This window comes from Limtongia smithiae, assembly GCF_038497785.1.
Source record: "Limtongia smithiae strain NRRL Y-17922 unplaced genomic scaffold V1518scaffold_11, whole genome shotgun sequence".
Taxonomy (NCBI): domain Eukaryota; kingdom Fungi; phylum Ascomycota; class Lipomycetes; order Lipomycetales; family Lipomycetaceae; genus Limtongia; species Limtongia smithiae.
This window is the reverse complement of record NW_027117632.1, coordinates 570,491-592,862: the sequence shown is the minus strand read 5'-3', so window position 1 is coordinate 592,862 and position 22,372 is coordinate 570,491. Positions and strand designations below refer to the sequence as shown.

Here is a 22,372-nt window from a genome sequence, read left to right as displayed (position 1 = left end):
AAGCAGGGCTGGGTGGATCTTGACCCGGTCGGTCATTCCTAGAATACAGAAAGCCCGTGAACTGATAATGCTGAGCGGACTGACCACTGACCAGCGTGAGTCCTGAGTTGTGAGTCTTGGGTATGAACGGTGTAGTCGTGATGGCAGACGAATATTTGAGCGGTTTAGCTTGGGCGTTGATAGTGGCCGTGCGCCATCGGCGATCGCACAGAGGAACGCCGCTATGGCCACGAGTGACCATGGCTCAAGACACTACGCCGCTTGGCGCTCGACATCACGAGAATTCTGGCCTGCCCTTGTGCACTCCTGTCCTCGGCATCTGGCCCTTCCCCGCGCGCCATTTCGCTATCTATAATGCGATATACGAGGTCTGCCGAGACTGATGCACAGCCACGTGCCGTGCCATGTGCAGCCACGCCGGACATGCGACACAGCTTCCATGACGTCATACATGGCCGACATTGGTCGGGGCATCTGGCGCCGGGCGGAGGCTCTTGCCACCTGAAGCAGTCCCAAGACTTTAGTATTCCCAGTGACGGCCTGTTATTATCGCTTTCTCTGTTTCCACGAATCTTGTTCACGGCTGAAGCCTGCAGCCCATCTTTCGTGTACTCTTGATCTGCTCGCTCATTTGCCCTTTGGATTACAACTTCGCTTGTTGTCCAGCTCAGTTTAACGTTTTGGCTACTATTCAGGCTGCACGTCGTCGCTCCTACAATTATAGGTTCTAGAACTCTACACGGCACACTACACAACCAAGCATTTGTACATTAGACCCGCGGACCGATAAAGTCATGCCTTCCAAGGACAACGCTGTCGCTGGCCCCAGCAATTACCACAACGATGACACTATGAGCACAAGTTCTTGTGGAAGCGCCGCTATGCCTGACACTGCGGACGAACGTGTGAGTTCGCCGGACACCGACATTGGTCCCGACACGATGACGGCAGGAGAGACGAAGACAGCTCTCTTCCTTCTTGGCATAGCCTTCCAGAACAAAGTGGGCACGTGCGATTGGACGGAAGCCGAAGATATACTGGGAGTTTCAAAGGACTGCGCTCGGTATGGAACTTATACTGTGGCTAGCTTGCCATCCCTGTCTGATCTGATGCTAACTGTTCTTGCTGTTCAGTATGCGCACGACGCGAATGACTAGCCGCTGGAATATGCCGTACATCAACTCAGCCGAGAAACTTATTCGAGAGAGTGCGCTCGGTGGTTTCATTTACGACGACATTACTCTAGCGGATTTGGAAGCGCAAGAGTATCAACGAGGACGCGAAGAGGAACTGAACCGTCGGGCGGGGTTGCAACGCAGGGTCAGCGTCGCTGGAAAGAAGACCGAAATCGTTAAGAATGCCACTAAGTCGGCAGCAAAGTCTGCCCGGGCGAAGCGTGCGCCAGTCGGGGCTGACCGTGAGTCTCGTGCGTCCCACGCGCATAATCGAAAGAACTGAAGTGTTTGCTTGATATTCTTCCCAGGCCGGCGATGCTGCGCGCGATAATTTTGGAGTTGGAATTGCCGTATCGTGGACTAATAAGTTTCAAAATATTATAAGTTTATTGGGTCGCTATTCTGTCTGTCTTTGTCGTGTGTGAACAAAGGTTCTGAGTGATTGGGTCCTCATTGTGTGAACTGCTTGTTTTAGCTATTGGTCTGTGCTGACTTGTGATAATTGTGCGAATAACTCTTTGGTTCAAGGGGAATTGTACAAGCTAGGCAGAACTTGTTTCTGACGGTAAAATTAAAATAAATGATCATGTATTGGAAAACGTTCGGCAGAAACGTAACGAACGCTGGCATGCCCAAGAAGGTAGCAGAAACGACAAACTCCATGCTCCGCAGCCACGTCAGTGGCTTCCTGCTGATTGCCGGTCACATATGCTCTGACGGCCGCCACTCGATATAACTGCTATCATATGTGTCATAACTTTCAGTCGGCCACATCAAACTGCTGTGATTACTGCCACCGCGAGCCCACCTTGGATAGGCTACGTCGTAGCTTCGCCGTGAGTCGTGTGACTGCGCGGAGTCGCTCGTAGACGACTTGTGACACTCTTGAGTGTGCGAAGTTGATGACGATGCGCTTTCCTCCTCTCCTGTCGTCGTGGTGATATTCGTAGCATTGTGTGATAGCTCTACAGAACTTATCGCCGGTCGTAATTTCACATCGTATATAGTCGGATTGCTCACATCGATGCCGTCAAATTCGTCAAGCACGATTTCTTCGCCGCCGTCTGCAGTACTCCCGAAACCATCTTCGCGCAGGACGTTAGTGGCGGTCGTCATAGTCGTCATAGTCGTCGACGCTGGCGCTGCGAGCCACGAATTTGGAAAGAACCGGCGCGCGCCCAATTTGTTCAGGAGACCTTTGTACATTCTCATCGCATCTTGTCCGATACCAAAAAAGATGAACAACAAAAATCCTGTGATCGGATATAAATAGAACGTGAACATGTACGACGCCTTTGGGACCCGTGGGATCGTGTACCATGTCGCCGGATCGTGCACTTCTGACCACTTGAAGGCGCGAAAACCCAGCTTGAAGTTGTACACGCTGATGTACATAATGATAGGCACTCCGGTGAAGATCATGACAATGCAAAACAGTAATAAGCGCGCAAACCGGAGAATTGTAAGTTTCGATTTGCCGTAGCGCATGAGGTCACGGAATTCCTGTTGCCGCCGTACACAGTAGTATATCGTCCGGATGTTGTAGCAGCATGCGATCACCATGATTACGGGAAGCCAGACGAGGTACATGAACAATGTCGCCCATGTATAGCTCACAGAAAACGAGCAGCCCGTGTGCTGGATCAGGACATACCGGTGCGACTGGTACACGTAGTATGTGACGAGGAACACGAGCGGCAACGCGATTGAGATGAGTAATTCGATGACAAGTTCGTGTCGTCGTAGCTCCGCCGTCGGCATGCGCACGTTCGTGGATGTTATGATATTCGATAACGACCGTGATAGCGCGAGTATCGACAACGGAATACCCATACCGCAAGTCAGCAAGACGCGTGTCGTGATGTCGCACAAAATATTCCCGTCCCAGTATGCATACACATCGTCACCGCCAAAAAAGATCGAGTTCAATGTCATTGCAGAGGCGCCCAAGAGCACCCATCCCGTGAGACACATTACAGCGGCGTTCCGCAAGTGCCAATGCAGTACCATTGGCACGACGCAAGTCGCTATAGTAAAAATCCCCGTCGCGAACAGCGGAACGTATATCATTTTGCTAGGTCAGGCGAGCAGCACATGTGGTATGATGGTATGCAGAAAGCCACGAAGGTATCATGTCCAACGCTATATATAACCGTAGTCTGTGCGTCAGCGCCGGGCTTGCGTATAACCCACGCATCTCCGTCAGCCGAACCTCCACATCTTCCGGAAACCATGCTGCGACGCTAGTCGTCAGCAGAGTTCCAAGAAAGTTTCGTCGATTGATGTACTCCCTTGCCCGCCTTGTGAGCTCGCGCCGTATCATGGCCAAGTCAGCCCGGCTCCGCAAGCAATAGAAGTTGGGGCAGTGTGATATGGGCTATCTCAAATCGTTCGAGTTAGCGCTCACTATAGCTGGAGACCTCGGCAGGAGAGTCTGCGGATACCCAATGTTTCGCAAGACGGCGCAATTCGGCGTTTCAAACTAAATTCCATAGAAGGCCCGATTAGGATATATCTCGGTTCACCTTGTGAGGAGAAGCGACGCGGATACCGGCCGGCAACGCGCGAATCAATGTCACGACTCTATGTGGTAGTAATAAAGCCATATGCTAATGCATCTAATCAGTCGTGGACGTGTTAGCCTTGAACAGTTGCGGTAAGGCGAGCAGTCAGAAATTTGATGACCTCGTCCATATTGCACCGCGCCTGTAAATTAGTATCCATCGCAAAAAACAGTTCCATATCTTACATGTCACCACAAATCATGTTAAAGTGATCGATTTAGTCCAGCTTCGCGCTGTCGGTAGGCTGGAGTGGAGGCGACCTGCGCGAACCTATACGGCAACTCTTCTCCAGTTAAACTACTCGCGTGGCTTTAATATCCGAGCCGCATGCTCTGACCGGGTTAGGCTGTATTTGGAGAAATCCACGCGCACGGTAGCGTCTCGTGTCGTGCACTTTCGCTGTCTTGCATATGACTGCTCCGACCGTGTCTTTTGCGATGTGCAGATTTCAAGTGGATAGTGGTTGTTGAGATGAGCACGACGCCGGAGACACCGATTGAGCCGTAGTTGATGAGGTTCGGAGATCTCCGCGACTCAATATCGTCTTCCTCCCAAGCATACGATTGCGATCTCAGTGTGCATGGAAAGCAATACCAGACAATTGCTTCGGGCTGGACTAGCTTGATGAGAGCCTTCTCAGCATTGAGATTCTTATTATTTCGCCATGTGTATACGAGGTTTCAGAGTAATACGATGTAAACTCCAACAAATCAAATCCGACGACTAACCCCATCTATAATACCGTTATGCAATGTCATTTATGTCATCTCTAAAATCATATCTGCAACCGTCTTTCTTCCAATGTTCTTTGGCCTGTGCGGAACGATGCCGGTTCTCCGCTTCTTGTACTCGTCGCGCATTGCCAATTCCGCTGTACGCTTGTCTGTCTGCAAACGATTCTCGACAGGCAGCATATAGCCATTGATCACATAATGGTCCACAATTGACGTCCGTTCGTGTAAAGCTGTTCGCCGTTTTGATGTTTCAGCTTGTGTCTCAGGTGGGCCAGCCGTCACTGAGAGTTGCGCCATTCTCCCGACTTTTTTCATGCCATCTGACTCTTGCATGAGATCCATGGCCATACTCCATTTCCAGCTAAGTGCTGCCTCGGTCTCTGAGTGTCGGAACTCCAGTGCTAGCCAGCCACTTGCGCATCTGTAATTCAATGCCAATGCTTCACTGGTTTCACACAGGAGAGCGGTAGAACACACGGCAGGGACAGCTTTTTTCCGCGAGACTCTCCCCCTCGCTGGAGTAAAAGGGAATAATGACCTGTCGCATTCAATGTAGCGTATCCTGTTCGGCACACTTAATAGTGCTGCAACACCGTCTTTGGACAGATTCAGTGCTTGTCTGACACTCTTAGGCGTCCGTTCCCAGTGAGGAGTGTTGAGTGAGAAGACACGTAATAATGGCCACTTCTTCTCCGCTCTCATGGTAGAAGCGTATAGTTTCAAAATACTGTCGTCCAGAAGGCACCTATGCTTATTCGCAGTAAATAGGAGAGGCTCGTATGTGAATTTTAGTGCGCCCAAGGTAGAGATGTTCAGAAGTGATATAAGTTTCGACCGAAGCGAGTCCATAGTCGGTGAAATGTAGATGTTTAACACAACTATCCATGAAGTGCACAGAGATATCTCGCTCACTGCGTTAGGCGGTAGGTCGTTGTGAAACGTCAGGATTCTCCATTCTTGTTGAGTTCTGACCTCACCGGGATTAGTAGCCTTTTCAGATAAAAATGAAATAGCACATGATTCGTTTGGATACGCCATGACAAAGTTTCTGTAAACTCGGAATGAGTCCAAGTTCAAATCTTTGACGCGCTGCCATAACATATGCCCTAGCGGGTTCCATGGCATGTGTCTCAGCTCCCGCTCGGAAATAGACCGCGTGTTCAATAAGGCTGCACGCAGCGCCAGCTCCTTTAACGACAGGATTCTGCTAACGGATTCCCTCTCTCGATGTAACAGTTGCCGCATTTGCAGCTCCGTCATTCTAGACAATCCGCGGTTTCCCCACCCATCAACCCAGTTAGTGGGTGGCGGCATTGCGGTCTTGTCGTTAATAAGCGCATCGTTAACACCAAAGATAGTCATCTCAATATGCTTGTTCTTCTTTTCCTTCTTCACATCGCCGGTTAGAGAACCCCAGAATTCATCGGTCAAATTGCTCTTAATCGCCATCTCTCTTGGCTTCCTGTCACTTTCCCCGTCGCTGGAATCTGAGTGATTCTTGCTGTCCGATGCCACTGGAAACTCATCTAAATCTGAGAGCTCATCTACATCAAAGAACTTATCCGCTTGCGGTGGTCGCATATCCGGTGGGGATGATTGTGCTGTCTGGGCTGATTGCGAAATTGACGATGTATCGTCCATCCAAGACACCGAGCTTGAAAAACTTGAAGACGAGCTGCGTGGTGGTATTGGAGACGAAAGCTTAGCTGCTGGTCGAGTGCTCTTGCGCCAGACGTTCACTGATGAAAACGAAGGAAAATTACCAGTCAGACGAACTTTTCTTCGTACAACTTTCTGTGCAGATTTACATGCAGGTTTCGGCTCGCGAACAGTTGGTAATGGCGCATTATTGTCGTCTGGCTCCATGACTTCGAAAGACGACAGAGGCCCAGCCTTGTTAGGCTTGGGACCCGCACTATCGCCGTCGAGGTCAATTACTGCAAAACATGTTTCTCTCGTTGACGAGCTAATATCTTCGTTAATGCCAAATATCTCGAACGACTGGTGGCGTCGGGTATTCATTGTGTTATCGCAATGACACGGGGTAGGACTTTGTGCGTCACGTCGAGCGGGTCTAACGCGACGCGTCAACGCGCTGCGCGTGAGCACGTGATACTCCTGAATCAATATGCTGAGAGATGATCACGAGATTCGCGAGTTTGTAGCGCTTCAGGATTGGAGTGAAAGCCATCCGAGCACCTTGTCACGCGTAGAATTCCGAGAAACAGTAGCAGTTGCATTGCCAAGATGCGAAGTCACTGGCGATAAATTGAAGTGTCAGCTTAAACCTCGCCTGAGATCGAGATAAATCTGGTCACTTCGGGCTCGCTTGAATCGATCTTCGCAGAAAGTATTCGAAACAATCTCACCCTTGTGTCCAAACAGAAGGTCCATTAGAATGAGCACGACGATATAAATAATGCAGACTGTTTGGTGGTGGCTAGCACACCTGTGGCCTGAGTTATTATTCTGGATGCCAGTGCACAGCCATCTGTACTGTACTGAGGTGCAGCTTGTCGTTGATATGACCCCGAGACAACAACGAACTGCGGCACAGCGATCAGGGCCGCCGAGAAGTTCGAGGGGCTACGTCGCCTCATTATCACTTGCATCCTCCGCCTGTTCCAACGACAACCATGAAGTTCCTGTCGGCTTGTTTTGCAGTCGTCTTTTTGCTTGCGAGTCCTGCACGGGCAGCCGGCGCAGCCGTCGACGATAACTTCCCGAACGGCGTGAAGCGCGTGCCGCTGCGGACACACTCGCTACGCGCCCCGTATCTTGACGACAGTTTGCACTCGCGATGGTACGACTACGGCGGCGACACGGTAATCCGCACCGACAAGTACGTCCGGCTGACTGCGGACCGCCCGTCCCAGACTGGACAGCTGTACTCGCGGCTGCCGCTCACGGCGGCGAACTTTGAGGTCATTGTCGATTTCAAGATCAGCGGCAAGGGCAATCTGTACGGCGACGGCATGGCAATTTGGGTCACCAAGGAGCGCAACGTTGGTGGCACAGTGTTTGGTGCACCTGACTTCTTCAACGGCCTCGGTATCTTGATTGACACGTACAAGAACAACCGGCCTGGCGTGACCTTCCCGTACATCATGGCGGTCATGGGTGACGGCCAGACACGCTACTCGAAGGAGGACGACGGTAAGCCCAACGAACTAGCGGGATGCTCGGCCCGTGGTCTGCACAACAGTCAGTCGCTGACGCGCCTGCGTATCACCTACGTCACGGGCCAGTTTCTGGAGGTCGATCTCGAGTTCAAAGAGCCAAACAAGTGGACTGAGTGCTTCCGAGTTAACAACCCGCCCCAGCTGCCGCCGGTCGCGTACCTAGGCTTCACTGCAGAGACCGGTGAGCTTTCGGAGAACCACGACATTGTCAGTATTGACGTCAACACGCTGTTCATCACTGGCGGCAGCGGTCCTGCGTCGTCCCCAGCTGCTGCTGATTCTGGCTCAGCATCGTCGGCATCGACGCCGCCGATGATACAGCAAGGTCGAAAGAAGAAAGGGTCTTGGTTCGGGTTTATTTTCAAATCTGTACTCAAGCTTCTACTTGTCGGCGGCGCTGGCTACATTGGTTACAAGCGGTGGCTCATCTACGCCAAGACAAGGAAGGAGAGCCAGCAGGTCTTGTTTTAGATTTGAAAAGTATTTGTGTGTATAATTAATTTACGACTTGCCATGGTAGCTGTATTTATAATCGAACAAGGCATGCAAGAATGCTAGTTGTTGTGTTATACATGCTTCTATCTCATCTAATCCGCCTTCAGAGACCACTGTGTCCGTGTCAGTACACAGCGCTATGGCGGCAAGCAAGAAAACATACCAGTCCGTCGCCGAGATGTGTGGAAACTTCAATGGCAATGCCTTTATTAACGCTCTTGATTGTATCGGTGTCCATGGTCAATTTGCCGACTGCCAGGGCTGTTTCCTTGCCCTCAGCAAAGATGGCAACCACGGTGCCTTCAGGAATATTGTCCTCGGGAAGCGTCGCGCCTTTCGAGGTGAGTCCGGGGCACTGCTGAAAGATTAGAAACCGGTTCTGTAGCCGTAGACGAAATAACAACATGCCATGATGTTTGCGCCGGATAGAATGAATTTGATAGCACCACGATCAACTCGTACTGAAGGAAACCGCTCCGGATCTGAAGGTGATCGTTAATACCTGTCTTTGGAAATCTTTGTATTATAATGCGCACATTTGTGAACAAGTTTCAGCGTGGGGACGAACGGATCATCGTAGTGCTGGAAGAACACGACTTCGCTGTCCAGGGTGTATAGTGACACACGATCCGTGCTAGCAACGTCAGCTACTGCGAACACAACCAGCACACAGAAGCCCATACCATTTGATATTCACAAGCTGTCCCTTCTTCGGGATAATCTCGTCGATCACGTCGTCGAGCTTAGGGAACTGATCTATCAGATTTGACTTGAGCGCACGCTGAACTGAGGACTTCACATTCGCTCGTGAGTGGATATCTTCTTTGGCGGAGAATCTTCATTGCGCGAGAAGCGTTGCAGGTCAGCTGAGGCATGCTTGGGCAGGGTCATGCGGTGGTCACTCACTTTTTGAACATCGTGGGCGTATGCGAGTGTGGTCAGAATCGCTGTCTCGCTACGATTATTCCGCCGTACTGGATCAGATCACCTACATCGGCTCCGAATAACAGCCACCAACTACATTCGTTCGGTTTTGGCAACGAGATCTACATAGAAGAGTCTTGGTGTTTTGCAACTATTCCAATCTCCGCGCTACGATACTGGCGAAGCAGTTTGGCGCTGAATTTCGACACGAGCTCGAAGATTTAAGAAGTGGGATCAAACCCCTTGCTTACTGCGTACCACAGCCTGCTCCACTGCCTAATACATGGTGAAGGCGTCCTGCATTCTGAATACTCCGCTCTTGGTCGCTCAGCCTTGCTGCAGAGCACTTCCGGACCTGCGCCTCTGTCCGTTTTATTGGGAAAGAGAAGCGAGTAGGCTCAAGCCAGCTGTAGTTTGAGACATGTGCTAGCTAATCGAATGCAGTGCTGAAAGTTGACGTCAGCCGGCTGAACAGACACGCCGCAGCGGTCGCATTATTATACCAGCGTGTCGGTAACAACCAATAATGTGCGTGTCGTTGCCGGAGCATGAACTGATCACGACCGGTGTCCATGCGCGACCGTGATCGCACGGCTGAAGAGCGTACGGCGTGGTGGGGAAGCGAAGATTGTTAGCGCGCTGTGTTGGCCCCTGAGCGCATCGGAGTCCGCACTTGACCAACTACGTGCCAGGTCCAGTCATCATCGCCTATCGCCAGCCGCCACGAATCACATCATCTGACCGTCCACTTCAGGTCCACGGCACAAGCCGCCGTTTGCAGCGCCACCGCTGTGGGTCTTAATTGACCTATCCGCCATGCTGATAGACCTGTAGCTATTCTACCGCGGCTGATGTTTCAATTTCATTTACATGTGATCACTGTCATCGTTCTGCATATCTATATAAGACTGCGCAATACCCAGTGCCGAGTAGACCACTCCAATTTTCTACTTGCTGTTCTGTTAAGGCGTCCATTAACTGCCCGCATGGCTAGCCCATTCACCAATACCCCCACACTGGAGGCGTCTTTGTCCATTGTCGACTCGACCTCTGCCACTGTTACGCCCTCCCCAAGTACTAGCGCCGCGGCTGGTTCCTCTGTCGCCAAGCAGGGAATGCTTGTCCCTCGCCGACTCGTTCTCTGTTGCGATGGTATGTATCCATATCCTATATTTGCCGCGCTGTCGTTAACTCCGCGTAGGCAGCTGGCAGGATGCGCTCTCTCAGGGATACAGCAATCCCTCCAACGTCACGCGCATTGCGCGCGCCATTAAGCCGGTTACAGAGAGCGGGATATCGCAGATTGTGTACTATCGCAACGGCGTCGGTACCGGCGATATCGGCTTTCTCAAGCGGATAACTGGAGGTATAACATGCATTGTTCATGAAATCTGAGCCTGTTGGCTAACCTTAAACAGGCGCGTTCGGCGATGGAATTGTCGACCAGATTCAAGATGCCTACTGCTTCTTCGCGTACAATTACCAGCCCGGCGACGAACTTTTCTTTTTCGGATTTTCTCGAGGCTCGTACATGGTCCGTTCGGTTTGTGCGTTCATCCTTGAATTCGGCCTGCTCACAAAGGCAGGAATGGCGCAATTCATTAGACTATTTGATATGTACATGAACAACACGAAGACAGACCGCATTCAGCTCGGAAAGGAGAAGAAGCGGTTAATAAAAAATGGAGTACTAATCGATCCGGTGAATGCCAAGGAAGGGCCAAAATTGAGCGCCAAATTCATCGGTTGTTTTGATACCGTCGGTGCTCTTGGCATTCCTCGCTTCTTTTCATGGCAGAAATATCGATATCAGTTTCTCAATCTCCAGCTGAGTGAATGTATAGCGTTTTGTCTGGCTTGTTTACCTTGTAACAGTTTGCTAAATTTAGTCTCAGATGTCGAGAACGCGTGCCACGCCTTAGCGCTTGATGAAACAAGATACTCGTTCACTCCAACATTGTGGTTTTATCCAAAAGAAGTTCACAATCCGGATCACCCGACGGCTGAGAAGCTTTATACGGTTCCTAACTTCAAGCAAGTTTGGTTCACCGGTGCCCACGTCAATATTGGCGGCGGTCAGATGAACGATGCCGAGATGGGCAGCAATCTTTTTGCCGAGGGGATGATGAACACTAATCTCGCTGCCGACGGGAAGAAAGAAAATCCAAATACTCTATCCGATGGGACTTTGATCTGGATGGTTGCCAATGCGAAGGACTTTTTGGAATTCGATGTAGACTACTTGCATGTCAATATCCGAGCCGCGCGCGTCGAGAAAGACGGAGCAGCGACTGATGGCGAGCATCCAGAAGATCTTGACAAGCTTGATGACCTTACAGAAGGTACAGAACAGCCTTTCTACAAGGGCCCGATTTGCAACAACTACGGCGGCCTATTCGGACGGTTGTGGTATATCCTCAGTCTGCATGTCCGGACACCGACGCGATACCGCGACACTGCTGGGCGCAACGACAGTCGTATATATGCCGCAGGGAGGTTTGTTATGCGACATTCAAAAACTCTTTGGGATGACATCACATTCCGCTGGCACCCGTTCACGGGGCAGGGTCCGGATCCGAGCATGCTAACGAATGAGCGACTTCACCAATCGGTACTCGATCGAGCGAGACTTCCAAATGCCCAGCCACACAAGTCCCTGAAGCATGTAGAGCTGGAGACGGAACCATATTCCCAATTCGAGACTGAGTTTTGGACGGATGAGCGACAGATATAACGCCTTCAATTGCGGTCTTGGCTACACAAGAGCATACGATAAAAAGAAATAATACAAATGAATTTTTAAATGAAGGGTTCCGTTGATGTTATCGTAATTTCGCAGAAATTCGTGATGCACGGGTGAGGTTGCGGTCCGCGATGGAAAATTGATTGTGCACACGAGCGCGGGGAGTGAAGAGTAGCGAGCCCTGAGTTCAGCTCAGCGGTCGTCCGTGCAGAGAATGGGCCCAGTTCGATTTTTACTTGATACACTACGGCATCATAAACCGATTTGGTTGTTGTTGGTTCGACTGCTGGCTGAATTGACTTCCTCGTTCCGGCGGTGAACAGGCTCTTGCAGGTGTACTCTCGGGAGAGCTTACCAGCTGGACCTCCCGGCTTGCATACCTGTCGCAACTCTGTATGCTTACAGATCGCCGAGGTATCTACGAGCTGCTTGTACGGCCCTCTTGTCTTCTGTTCTGCTGTGTTCTGCTCCTCGTTCCTGTCCACGTCTAATCCTCTTCTTGCCGCTGTTTATACTAGGCCTAGTTTGTCGGTCCCAGTGAGCCCGTTCACTGACACCTCAGAGCAGGTTGGTGCTCCAACGGCTCCTTTGACACCTGCAAGCGAGAGACTCTCTTCTCTTCCGCGCCGGCTCATCTCTGTTGCGGTACTGTAGTCATATCGCTGTAGCCTTCATTATCGTCTTATTACTCTGCATAGGAAGCTTGCAAGACGCGCTCCTGCAAGGATACGGCAACCTTCGAATGTAGTCATCATCGCCCTTGTCATCAAGCTACTCACGGACCGCGACTGCATAACTCGGATTGTATCCTACCGCGGTGGGGTCGTACTAGCAATATTCACTTGTAGCAGCAAGCTACCCAAAGAGTCTATTGCTTATGACGTATCAGTCGAGTACTAACTTACACGGCCGTGCAGGCGCATTCGGTGATAACATTATTGACTGGATTCTAGACGTGTACTGTCTCCTTGCATGCAACTATCGACTGGACGGGGAGCTCTACTTGGCCGGATTCTCTAGCGGCTCGTATATTGTTCGCTCGGTGTTTGAATCTATTCTCAATTTCAGCTTTCTTACAAAGACAGGCACGGCACAGTTCATAAGGCATTCCAACCTGTACTCCAGCAGACATAATCTCGACGGACGGAGATGAAAGCAAATTGAGTGCTCATCGATCCGAAGAATGTAGTTTTGACAGCTAAATCCACTGGCTGCTTTGATACGGGTGGAGCTCGTGGCGTGCTACAGTTGTGTTTGTAGTAGAGATATCAGATTTCACTTCTCGATCTTCAGCTAAGCAGAGTCAAGAGGTATTTGTCTCTGATTTATCAGTTCACCTCTGGTCTCTAATTTATAGATATCGAGAACGCTTATCACCCTCTGGTTCTATATAAGACCAGATAGTCATTTAATCTATCGTTGTGGTTTTACCAAAGTTCTGAACAGGAGCAAATTGCGACAAGTTATTCTGCCACCCAAGCTCCTGTCGCAGGTCCAAAGTTCAAGCAAATCTGATTCACAGGTGCTCACGTCGATATTGGCGGCGGTCAAGTGGACCCTACGATAAAGAACAGAAATATCTTCAGAGGCGAGATGGTGAGGCAGACAAATGCCAATATTCTTTCCGACGGTCCCTTAATCTGGATGGTAGTGAAGTCTGACGAGTGTTGGATTTCGATGAGGAATATTTTCGTGTGAGAATTCGAGCGGTAGGTGTTGAGAAAGATGAAGTCAAGATCGAAGATGATAAGCACACTGGAACCCTTGCCGAGCTTGATCAATGGAACTAAGATCACGTCGTCGAACCATGTTACGATGGTCCAGTCTATAATAAGAATAGGGACTTGTTTGTTAGCTGTGGAATGTTCTTGGCGTTCGAAATCGATCTCCGTAGATGTCCAATACCTACAAGAGTAGCAAAGACAGCCGTATCTACATCTGGTGAAGATATGCACAGCGCCACTCCCTCAGTATCTCGAGCAATCTCTTGGGTATCAAAAGGCAGAGCCTGCAAACAGAGAGCATGAAAATATTTGTGCCTCTATCAATGACAGAAGAACGCTTCCGCAGTCGCCGGTCATGAATCATTTAGAGAGAGGAGCACTCCGCTTATGGGCAGAATATTGAAGAGAAGAGCAGTAGAAAATCATGGTACATCCATTTGAATTGAGCCCAATAACTCCATAGGAATTCGACAAGATATCAGTTTACTTAACGTGAGATGATTTATCAGTTGAACGACTCGCAGCTGCTCCTTAATGAAATGTGGAATGCAATAAGCTAGTACTTTCTCTTCAATTTCCTTCGCCGCGTAAGTACAACAGGAGTTTTAACATCAACTTTCGCCTCCGTAGCCCGTAGCGCTGCCAGTTTTTGCTGCCGCATCTGGATCAAGTCCTCTAAACTATCATTCGTCATTTCGATATCGTTCAGAGAAATATCAGGGGTAATGTCTTCTGTGGCCTCTGCCACTGTAGCAGATGGCGTGATTGATCCCGATTTGGCTGCTGATAATGATACCGTATGGTCCGTACGAGCTCCTCCAGTTTTGGAGATTGGTGGCTGTGAATATTGATCCTTCTTTCCTGAGCGCGTTCTCAGCTGGTGCTTCGATTTGCCACCTATAATCCACGAGCTCCCGATGTCTGAATCAGAATCCGAATCTGAATATAACTCCGGTGACGGCTGCTGATCTACCTTCTCTTCTGGTAATTTGTCGGTATAAGTCTTACCGAAATCATCGTCGCTGCTCTGTTGCCCACCTCCGATGCGCATACGTATGCCCAATCCGCCGCCGCCATTGCTATCCGAATCTTGTGATGAACTAGATGGGGATTGATTACGTCTTCTCCGCTTCCTCTTCGCGGGATGTGCAACCTTGCTAGCGTCTCTTTGTGGAGACCGGCGTTCTATCTCATCATATCTCTGCGTTTTACTCTCAATTTCCCCGAATTCACCGGTTTCAGTTGCTAACTTTCCTTGCCCGCACCAGCCCCAGTACTTCGCGTTATCGTTCATTGCCGCGAATATGACCTCAGAAGCGCGTAGAGTGTTGCGCTCACGCTGCTCACGCCATTCCTGTTGCCAGGCGGTCGCGTCAAAACGCTGCACTGCCTCACGATTTCGCCGTGGTATATACATCACACCTGCACGCTCCTGGAGTTGCTCTTTCATAGTAGCGATGTGATAGTCTTTGAGCGCCAGTTGGGACTGCATGTCGAGCGTTTGAGCGTGAAAGGCTAATGGTGAGTTAGTATTGTACATGCAATAACAGGCGTAGGTATTCATACCGTTTGTAATTCCAAGTAGATTGACGAATATATTTCGAGTGAAACTAGGCGGCAGCGGAGCCATGCGAAAGGTCCACTGTAAGGCGTACCCAATCAAAATCTCCAGCGACGCGACCACCTCAAGCTGTGTAGGTGTTAGCACATCGCCATGAGTATAAACCCATTGCATCGTACATTCTCCTCGAGTTGCGTTACGGAAATTTCAATGCTTTTCTGTGCAATATCGTTGTGCTCGAACGCTTCGTTAAGCCGTTTCAGAAGCGAACTGAGATTCGATGGGTTCGTGACATCTACCGCGCATTGATCTTGCTAACGGTTTCTATTAGTCATGCTAGTATTATCAGACGCGTCAAGATGTAGACTTACTTTTGCACGACGAAGTATTTCGTCAGTTGCTGGCTTATCGCTCCAAGAACGAGTCAAGTCAGACACCTCGAAGGAGTACGAGTTGTCGTCCGCAGTAGCGAACCGGAAAAGTAGCAGCGGCCGTGCCGAGCGCGGCGACTGCACGTTAAGAAGGCGCCACGGCAGTCCATTGCATGCCATGATATGTACTCTTCATTCGTTCTTGCTGTACATCGAGTGGCCTGCTGAAATCATGTCGATTTGGTTGCTGCCAGTTGCGAGCACGAGATGGACATCGGCGCCGCACGCGCTGGAACTTCCCAGTTACGTTTGCTCATTCTCGACAAGCCCGTCTCCTCTGAATTCATTGTTGTGCGGGTCGTTTCCGTTCAAGCATAGCGAATCGTCAGAGTATGGAGAGCCCGGTCCTACTAGATCCTGCGCTCGCAGGGCCGTCGTCGCTTGTATCGCGCAATGGGCCGTCGCCTACTGATCTCACCATCGGTCTGCATCCCCTCGCGATCCTTAACATCTCAGACTTCTACACCCGGTCGCACTTCACAACGACAGAGTGTAAGTAACACAATCAAAGTGCTATATTTAATCTACTCTAATTGGAGATAGTACTCGGCGGCCTCATTGGGAAACAAACCGGCCGCGACGTGTCGATCGAGCAGACCTTCGAATTCAAAGTCACGAACGGACAAATCGACGAGGAAATCTTGAGCACAAAGCTTGAGCAGTTCAAAGAATGCTTTGCAGAGCTAGAGTTTGTGGGATGGTTCTACATCAAGCTTCGCCCGCCATATGAGCCGACCGAGGACCTGCTTGCCGTACACAAGTACCTAGCTGCATTTCACAACGACACGCCGCCATTACTGATGATTTTCAATCCGAATCCCGAGCATGTGGCGGACCAAAAACTTCCGATTACTGTATTTGATACTGTCATCGACGACTATGGGAAGCCGAAGTTCCTGGAGCTGCAGGTGCGGATAGAGAGTTTCGAGGCGGAGCATATCGCCGTGCTGTACGTGGCGAAGCAGGATCGCATGTTTATCGACGCGCCGTCAGCGGGTTCAGGCAACAACAATACTCCAGCGTTGAAGTCAAAGACAAAAGAACGTCCTTCTGGCACGACAGTGAATGACAATGCTGAGGAAATCATCGCGCTGCTGAACGGCCAAGCCAATGCCGTCAAGATGCTACACTCGCGGCTAGAAATCTTGCAGAAGTATCTATCCCGCATATCCACCACCGAGGAGAGTGCCTGGACAGCGTCAGATTTTGAGATTCTGCGGAAGGTTGACGCATTGGTTGGTAGCCTTAGCACTGAGAACTTGGAGGAGATTGCGATGGGACAGCAGTTTGATGGGCTTCTGGTCGCACTTTTGGGGCTAGTGACGAAGGGTGTAAAGTACGGCGTGGAGCTGAACAACAAGAGGCAGGTATTGGATCCATTTGACAGACGGGGAGTAGTGCATGGTAGGGGTATGTAAGTGTGCCTGCGGAGTCGCGATATGACTGTGGTTCATAAATGCATTTATCAACAACTATCCAGATGATTCCTCGACTACTCTCTTTATGACCTCGTCTACTGTTAGTCCGAGAATCATGCCCTTTTCCACTCTCTTCCGCTCTCGCACCGCAACTTCATGTCCTTCTCGTAGTAACAACATGGCATGCCCCATGTCCTCGCTGTCGACATCAAACACCTGCCACCAGGCTTCGCCATCCAGCAACTCGACGCCAGCTTCTCGAGAGGCAAGCCAGAGGGCAGTCACCGCGATCGTGTTTGCTTGATGTAAAATCGGTATCCGCGTTTTCATCGTGTCGTTCATGTAATTCCATGCTCGCTGAAAGACGCGCGCACGGCTCTCGTCGGAAACGATACCGATCGCAGAAACGTACTTCAGACAGAATGTGTATGGCGTGAGCACTTGCATGTCAAAGCTCAGCGTTGTCAAAATTTCTAGTTCCGTTTGATAAAGCGTGCGCTTCGTCTTGCGAGCATTTACGCGGTTTGGCGCCAGCGTGTCGCCAACAGCTAACGGATCCTGACATGCCTCATCTATAGCATCCAGGACGTCGTCCCCGTCCAGCTCCGTCTCCCGCATCTTCGCCGCAATGTACACCGCCCCTGCTACCGTATCCCTGATATTATGATCAAAAAAGCTGACAACGAGGTGAAAACGGTGAAACAGGATCGCGGCGGTGGCTGCTACGTCCGGGGAGACTTTCAGCAGCACGCATGATATCTGAATCACTGACGCACCGAGATTGTGCAGGGATGAGACGAGCGTCGGTGAAATACCGCGCGTGTGTGAGTGCTGGATCTGGGCGGGCGAGGCGAGCGCATTGGAGAGGTGCGCTAGAGGCGTCGTGTTCATGTGTGCCGGATCGTGAATGTCGTGATGACGATTCCCGTGCGGCGAGTTGGAGTCGTACTTCCTGGTTGCTGACTTGCAAGGCCTTCCCTCCAAGTCAACTATAACTAAAATGTGGCAAACCAACTTTCCGATACCGTCGGGCTCGAAGCCGAACGAGGAATTTGAAGACTGCCTCGTGTGCCGTGTCACTTCCTCCGTCGTATTCACTGGCACCGGCGCATACCTGCTTCTCAACAAGCGCATCCGCGATCCCGCAAGTGACTTCTACAAGGAGGTCAAGATGCAGAACCTGCGGTTCGTTTACAACAGTATGCGCATTGGTGGGGTTGCTCTTATTGGCGTCGGAATACTACGTGCGGGCGACGGCGTGTTGTGGCGGAAAGAGTTGAATTCGGATAAGACCATCGCGCCATGAGGGGACATGCCGTACGAACGAACCAACCAGTTACTGCAACTTGTATAATCATATTGCCTGTATAGTATGTGTACATATTTATATTTACTCTGTTATGTATTACCCCTTCGACCGCACTGCAATCGTCGACCCGTCGTCCACGCCGTAGTACTCTACCTCGCGCACGCTGTCATCCAGTATAAATTCTTGGCCGTCAGGATCCATGAGCACAAGGTCCATGTGCAGAACTGGGATCTTGCACCATCTGCTGGCGAGTAGTTTCAGCTTCTGCACTGTCATGTTGCGTGTAATTGCTTTTTTGACCGCTGTGTCGTCTCGTATGAATGTGATTCTGTTCATCCCTCTCTTCGGCGCAGATTGACTTGTGTCGTATGACTTTCCATAAGCGTCAATCAACGTCTTATATCGCATACTAGTAATGTCGAAATCCTTAACCTCTCCCCTTGCGATCCTGTTCATAAAATAAATCTCTGCGTTCGATCTCTCCTTCTCTGAAATCCGTATGCCATTCAAGGACGTTAATCCCCCCCATCGCGCGACTGTTTGAAGATGCGCATCGTCCTCTTCAATGCCGTCATACAATGGATTCCATTTTAGCCATATTGACATGACGTCAGGAAAATCTGCGGACAGAATATCGACGTCTCGCCAGGTGCTGAGACTATTGTGGCGAAGGTCGATTGCCGTTATGCGCGGTGACGTAGAAGTTTGCCACGGTTCAAGACTAACAATGTTTGATACTTGATTATGTGAGAGATTCAAGTTTTTGAGTGGTGTGATGCATGCTGATGAAGCTACATCACCGAATATGAGAAGCGGTACTCTGGTGAGCTTGTTGTACGACAAGTCTAGCGACTCAAGGAGAGGCCAGTCGGTATCAAATAGAATTTCATCCGCAGATATGTTATTCCCTGCCAAGCTGCACTCTCTCACTTTTGGAAATAGCGTAGGCAAGTTTGAAATAAATTCAAGTGGCATAAACATGTTTGCAAGAGATACGACCTCGACTGAACCAAATGCCGCGGAATAGTCGTCTGGTAAGTCCCATGAAAGTATTCGATTTCCATTAAGCCGTAGATAACCGAGCTGAGGTAGCTGAGATGTAATCTTCGCAATATCGGATAATGTTTCGAACAAATTGTTCGAAATATCAAGACTTTGTATGTTGGGACAGATACTCCTGAGATCGCTAAAGTCCGATACTGACGCGATGCACTGTTTGTCGAGAGTGACCAGAGTCAATTGATCGAGATGTCTGTTAAAGGTCAGCAATCCATATCACCGCTAGCACACTTCCGTACTACTTACGACAATATCTCCCGAATCTTATCAAACCCAACTCGTTCGGCCACCTTTAATCCAAAACTGATATCCTCCTTCTCCATCTCATCTATCGCCTTCGGCGCATACCTCTCCCTCAAAACTGTGACGAAATCTCGCGGCTCATCGAACTTCCGGTTGCTCGCCTTCAAGAAGGTACCACTGTTCGGCACGACGACGTCAAAATACCGCCTGCCATTATAGTCACCAGAGTGCTTGCCTCGTGACGCGTCGTCCCATTCGATTCCAAGCGCTGAGATGTCAGGCCATGCCGGAATAGGGCCGTGGTAGCGTAGCGTGCCAAGTTCGGACAGTAGAGATATGCGACATGGCACGTGGGATATAACCAGAGGCGCCATACTGAGTGAAATGGTAGTTCGCCGCAGCAGCTAATGACACACTCATACCGGGATCATAGACGATCCTGTTAGTCCGACCGACCGAGTACGGCATGCCAATTCAAGCGAACTCGACGTAAATGATAAGTACGAAACACTGAAGCATACGCGACAGCTCGCGTATGTTGACAAGGCCCTAACCCGCAGGCCACCCAGCCTGGTTAGCAAGGCTCACATTGCCGTTCGCGCCTAAGCATCCCAAACCTCAACCATCCGACTCTCCTGATATGAAGAAATCGTATTTATTCATAAATATCGTAAAATGAAGACCAAAAAAGTCCAAGAAATGCAATCATGCACAATATTAAAACTCCAGTCACTTGAAGATTGCGAGAAACAATCGTGAAAGACACGCGGTACTCCCAATGATACGAAACGAGAGAAACAAGAGACAGAGAGTGTGAGGGTGAATGTGAAGTAAACAGCTCATGAGATATCCTATTTACACCAACAAATGTATCAATGACCAACGAAGCTTTTGTGTGTTCCGCCAACCAATCATCGTTCCGTTGTACACGCCTATAACGTACTCCGGGCCCATCGTTGCGTATCGACGACGCTATTTTTTGCCCGCACAACAAATGGATCCGACTATAAATATTAGCTAGAATTGCAAGAGCAAGTACGAGAGTCTTACCAAAAGATTTTGCGGGCTTGGCCTGCCTGCGACGTCCTTGATGAGACATCGATCGATGCAGACCCTGAATTCGTTGCTAAAATTAGAATTTTCTGGCAGTGCTGGGGCGTCTTCGTTGACGATTCGCTGAAGGAGATCGAGAATGCTGAGCGGCGTGCCGTCGGGACTCTCAAACGGAAAGTGTCCAATACCGAGCTCCAATAGCATCATGCCCAGAGACCAGACATCGCTCTGAACGGAATAAGCTGCGCCCTGTATCCGCTCTGGAGACATATAGGTGGACGTGCCAACGAAAGTGTCAGCCACTGAGTTGATAAGCTCGCCAGAGACGCCAAAGTCGCAAAGCTTGATCTGGCCTTGGGAATTCACAAGAACATTGGAGGGCTTGACGTCCCGGTGAATGATGCGGTTGAGATCGTAGAGGTAGGTGAGACCTTCGACAACAGCCTCGGTGATTTTTCCGAGAATCGGCTCCTCAAGCGGGCCCATCTTTTTCGAAATACGGTCAAGAGAGAGACAGTCCATATACTCCATGCACATGACAACATCGCCGCCGTTGGCAAACGCGCCGTAGAATGACACAATATACTTGCTGTGACACTCATGCATAATGTGTAACTCGCGGACGATCTGCTTGCGAACTGCAGACTTTGCTTCGATATGAATCATTTTCTTCGCCATGAGTGTCTTCGTGGGAAGGTGGACGACCTTTGCCACCGTGCCGCCGTTTCCCGTGCCGAGCTCGGAAATTGTCTGCAGATCTTCCATTCGCAGGTCTAACCGGAACTCAACCCCGATCTCAAGAGTGGCGAGCTGTTCGACAAGATTGTTATGATAGTAGAGTTCCGCTGAGCCGCCAGGAACTTGAGCGTCGTCCATGGAAGCCAGAGGCAGTTCGGAGCCGTCGGAGCGCTTCGTGAGCGAGGCGGCGCGTGAGCGCCGCAGGCTGGAGCTGCGAAGCATGGCTGAGCCGAGCGAGGAATTTTCGGCGAGGGAATTGAGCGAGGTTTGGCTCATGCCTGCGGGAACCAAGCCATCGAAGGATGCAGGCTGGGGAACTGGAGTCGGGGTCTTCGCTGTAGGGAGGGAGAGCTGCTTGAAGTTCTTGCGCTTGAGAGTCTTGGTGGCCAAGAGAGAGGGCTGCGGGGTTTGTTCAACGGGGGCGAGAGGCACGCGCGTCGACGTGGACAACAAGGTTGGTGCGGAACATTGGCGCAGGGACGAGGACGATAGAGGAGTAGTGGAAACGGGCGTGTTCTTGGGGGGGACGGGTGGCGGCGTGGAGGGATAGTCCACTCCCGGTGGATCGTACCTGTCGACGCGCAATGCATGGGAGACACGGGCTATCGGTGAAACTGCCTCCTGAGCGGTGAGCGGGTACACATTCGTCGTTAGTACTTCCTGGGCCACCGGTGCCGACTGGACGATGGAGGAGACACGTCGCGGCCGCGTGAAGGGCGAAGATCGCCGAGAGGAAGCCAGCGGCTGCTGGGGGAGGGCCGTTGGTGGGGAGGCGGAAGGGGACTGCGTGGACGCGGCTGCTGCAGAGACCGCAGCAGGCGGCAAAGTAGCATCCATGACTGGACGACAGACGCAGGCTCCACAGGCGCGGCGGAGAGCGCCGGAGAGGGGGGGTGTTGGAGAGGAGGGGACGTAGCGGTGGAGCGGTGGATCTGTGGGATGGCGAAGGCGGGATGAGGCGAGTGGCGGTCACGTGCAAGGGTCAGGGCGCGCGAAGGGTCTCCTCGCATTCAACATTC

At 50.7% G+C, this 22,372-nt stretch overlaps 10 protein-coding genes across 10 annotated transcripts; 3 read left to right on the top strand and 7 right to left on the bottom strand.

Moving 5' to 3' along the window:
- Positions 1 to 2,351: 2,351 nt before the first annotated feature.
- Positions 2,352 to 3,188, bottom strand: V1518DRAFT_358527 (GPCR fungal pheromone mating factor; the record flags this gene model as incomplete). Its single annotated transcript, XM_066901199.1, has 1 exon — positions 2,352 to 3,188. A coding segment is annotated over one exon (837 nt), but the record flags the coding sequence as incomplete, so codon positions are not given.
- A 1,160-nt stretch (positions 3,189 to 4,348) lies between these two features.
- Positions 4,349 to 6,857, bottom strand: V1518DRAFT_96293 (uncharacterized protein). Its single transcript, XM_066906717.1, has 3 exons — positions 6,843 to 6,857; positions 6,282 to 6,731; positions 4,349 to 6,212 (listed from the first exon to the last, which is right to left on the bottom strand). The coding sequence occupies exons 2-3, from the start codon at positions 6,493 to 6,495 to the stop codon at positions 4,498 to 4,500; spliced, it is 1,929 nt and encodes a 642-aa protein (XP_066758020.1). The 5' UTR covers positions 6,496 to 6,731; positions 6,843 to 6,857; the 3' UTR covers positions 4,349 to 4,497.
- Positions 6,858 to 7,087: 230 nt separating this feature from the next.
- On the top strand, positions 7,088 to 8,351 carry V1518DRAFT_421485 (legume-like lectin family-domain-containing protein). Its single transcript, XM_066905237.1, has one exon. The coding sequence runs from the start codon at positions 7,110 to 7,112 to the stop codon at positions 8,124 to 8,126; it is 1,017 nt and encodes a 338-aa protein (XP_066758019.1). The 5' UTR covers positions 7,088 to 7,109; the 3' UTR covers positions 8,127 to 8,351.
- Positions 8,127 to 9,092, bottom strand: V1518DRAFT_421482 (PUA-like domain-containing protein). The gene is made up of 6 exons (XM_066905236.1): positions 9,057 to 9,092; positions 8,834 to 8,986; positions 8,687 to 8,784; positions 8,559 to 8,632; positions 8,314 to 8,505; positions 8,127 to 8,263 (listed from the first exon to the last, which is right to left on the bottom strand). Exons 1-6 carry the CDS (start codon positions 9,065 to 9,067, stop codon positions 8,243 to 8,245), a joined length of 549 nt encoding a protein of 182 aa, XP_066758018.1. The 5' UTR covers positions 9,068 to 9,092; the 3' UTR covers positions 8,127 to 8,242.
- A 968-nt stretch (positions 9,093 to 10,060) lies between these two features.
- V1518DRAFT_407141 (uncharacterized protein) lies at positions 10,061 to 11,808 on the top strand (the record flags this gene model as incomplete). Its single annotated transcript, XM_066901979.1, has 3 exons — positions 10,061 to 10,226; positions 10,276 to 10,440; positions 10,493 to 11,808. 3 exons carry the CDS (start codon positions 10,061 to 10,063, stop codon positions 11,806 to 11,808), a joined length of 1,647 nt encoding a protein of 548 aa, XP_066758017.1.
- Positions 11,809 to 14,097: 2,289 nt separating this feature from the next.
- Positions 14,098 to 15,653, bottom strand: V1518DRAFT_429144 (uncharacterized protein; the record flags this gene model as incomplete). The annotated part of the gene is made up of 4 exons (XM_066906114.1): positions 14,098 to 15,056; positions 15,108 to 15,231; positions 15,282 to 15,416; positions 15,474 to 15,653. The coding sequence occupies 4 exons, from the start codon at positions 15,651 to 15,653 to the stop codon at positions 14,098 to 14,100; spliced, it is 1,398 nt and encodes a 465-aa protein (XP_066758016.1).
- A 43-nt stretch (positions 15,654 to 15,696) lies between these two features.
- Positions 15,697 to 17,008, top strand: V1518DRAFT_421470 (uncharacterized protein). Its single transcript, XM_066905235.1, has 2 exons — positions 15,697 to 16,025; positions 16,077 to 17,008. The coding sequence occupies exons 1-2, from the start codon at positions 15,866 to 15,868 to the stop codon at positions 16,949 to 16,951; spliced, it is 1,035 nt and encodes a 344-aa protein (XP_066758015.1). The 5' UTR covers positions 15,697 to 15,865; the 3' UTR covers positions 16,952 to 17,008.
- V1518DRAFT_421469 (cyclin-like protein) lies at positions 16,958 to 18,009 on the bottom strand. Its single transcript, XM_066905234.1, has one exon. It carries the CDS (start codon positions 17,840 to 17,842, stop codon positions 17,006 to 17,008), a length of 837 nt encoding a protein of 278 aa, XP_066758014.1. The 5' UTR covers positions 17,843 to 18,009; the 3' UTR covers positions 16,958 to 17,005.
- Positions 18,010 to 18,220: 211 nt separating this feature from the next.
- V1518DRAFT_96412 (uncharacterized protein) lies at positions 18,221 to 20,114 on the bottom strand. Its single transcript, XM_066906718.1, has 2 exons — positions 19,566 to 20,114; positions 18,221 to 19,512 (listed from the first exon to the last, which is right to left on the bottom strand). The coding sequence occupies exons 1-2, from the start codon at positions 19,934 to 19,936 to the stop codon at positions 18,357 to 18,359; spliced, it is 1,527 nt and encodes a 508-aa protein (XP_066758013.1). The 5' UTR covers positions 19,937 to 20,114; the 3' UTR covers positions 18,221 to 18,356.
- On the bottom strand, positions 20,090 to 22,355 carry V1518DRAFT_421465 (kinase-like domain-containing protein). The gene is made up of 2 exons (XM_066905233.1): positions 20,613 to 22,355; positions 20,090 to 20,566 (listed from the first exon to the last, which is right to left on the bottom strand). Exons 1-2 carry the CDS (start codon positions 22,188 to 22,190, stop codon positions 20,495 to 20,497), a joined length of 1,650 nt encoding a protein of 549 aa, XP_066758012.1. The 5' UTR covers positions 22,191 to 22,355; the 3' UTR covers positions 20,090 to 20,494.
- Positions 22,356 to 22,372: the final 17 nt, after the last annotated feature.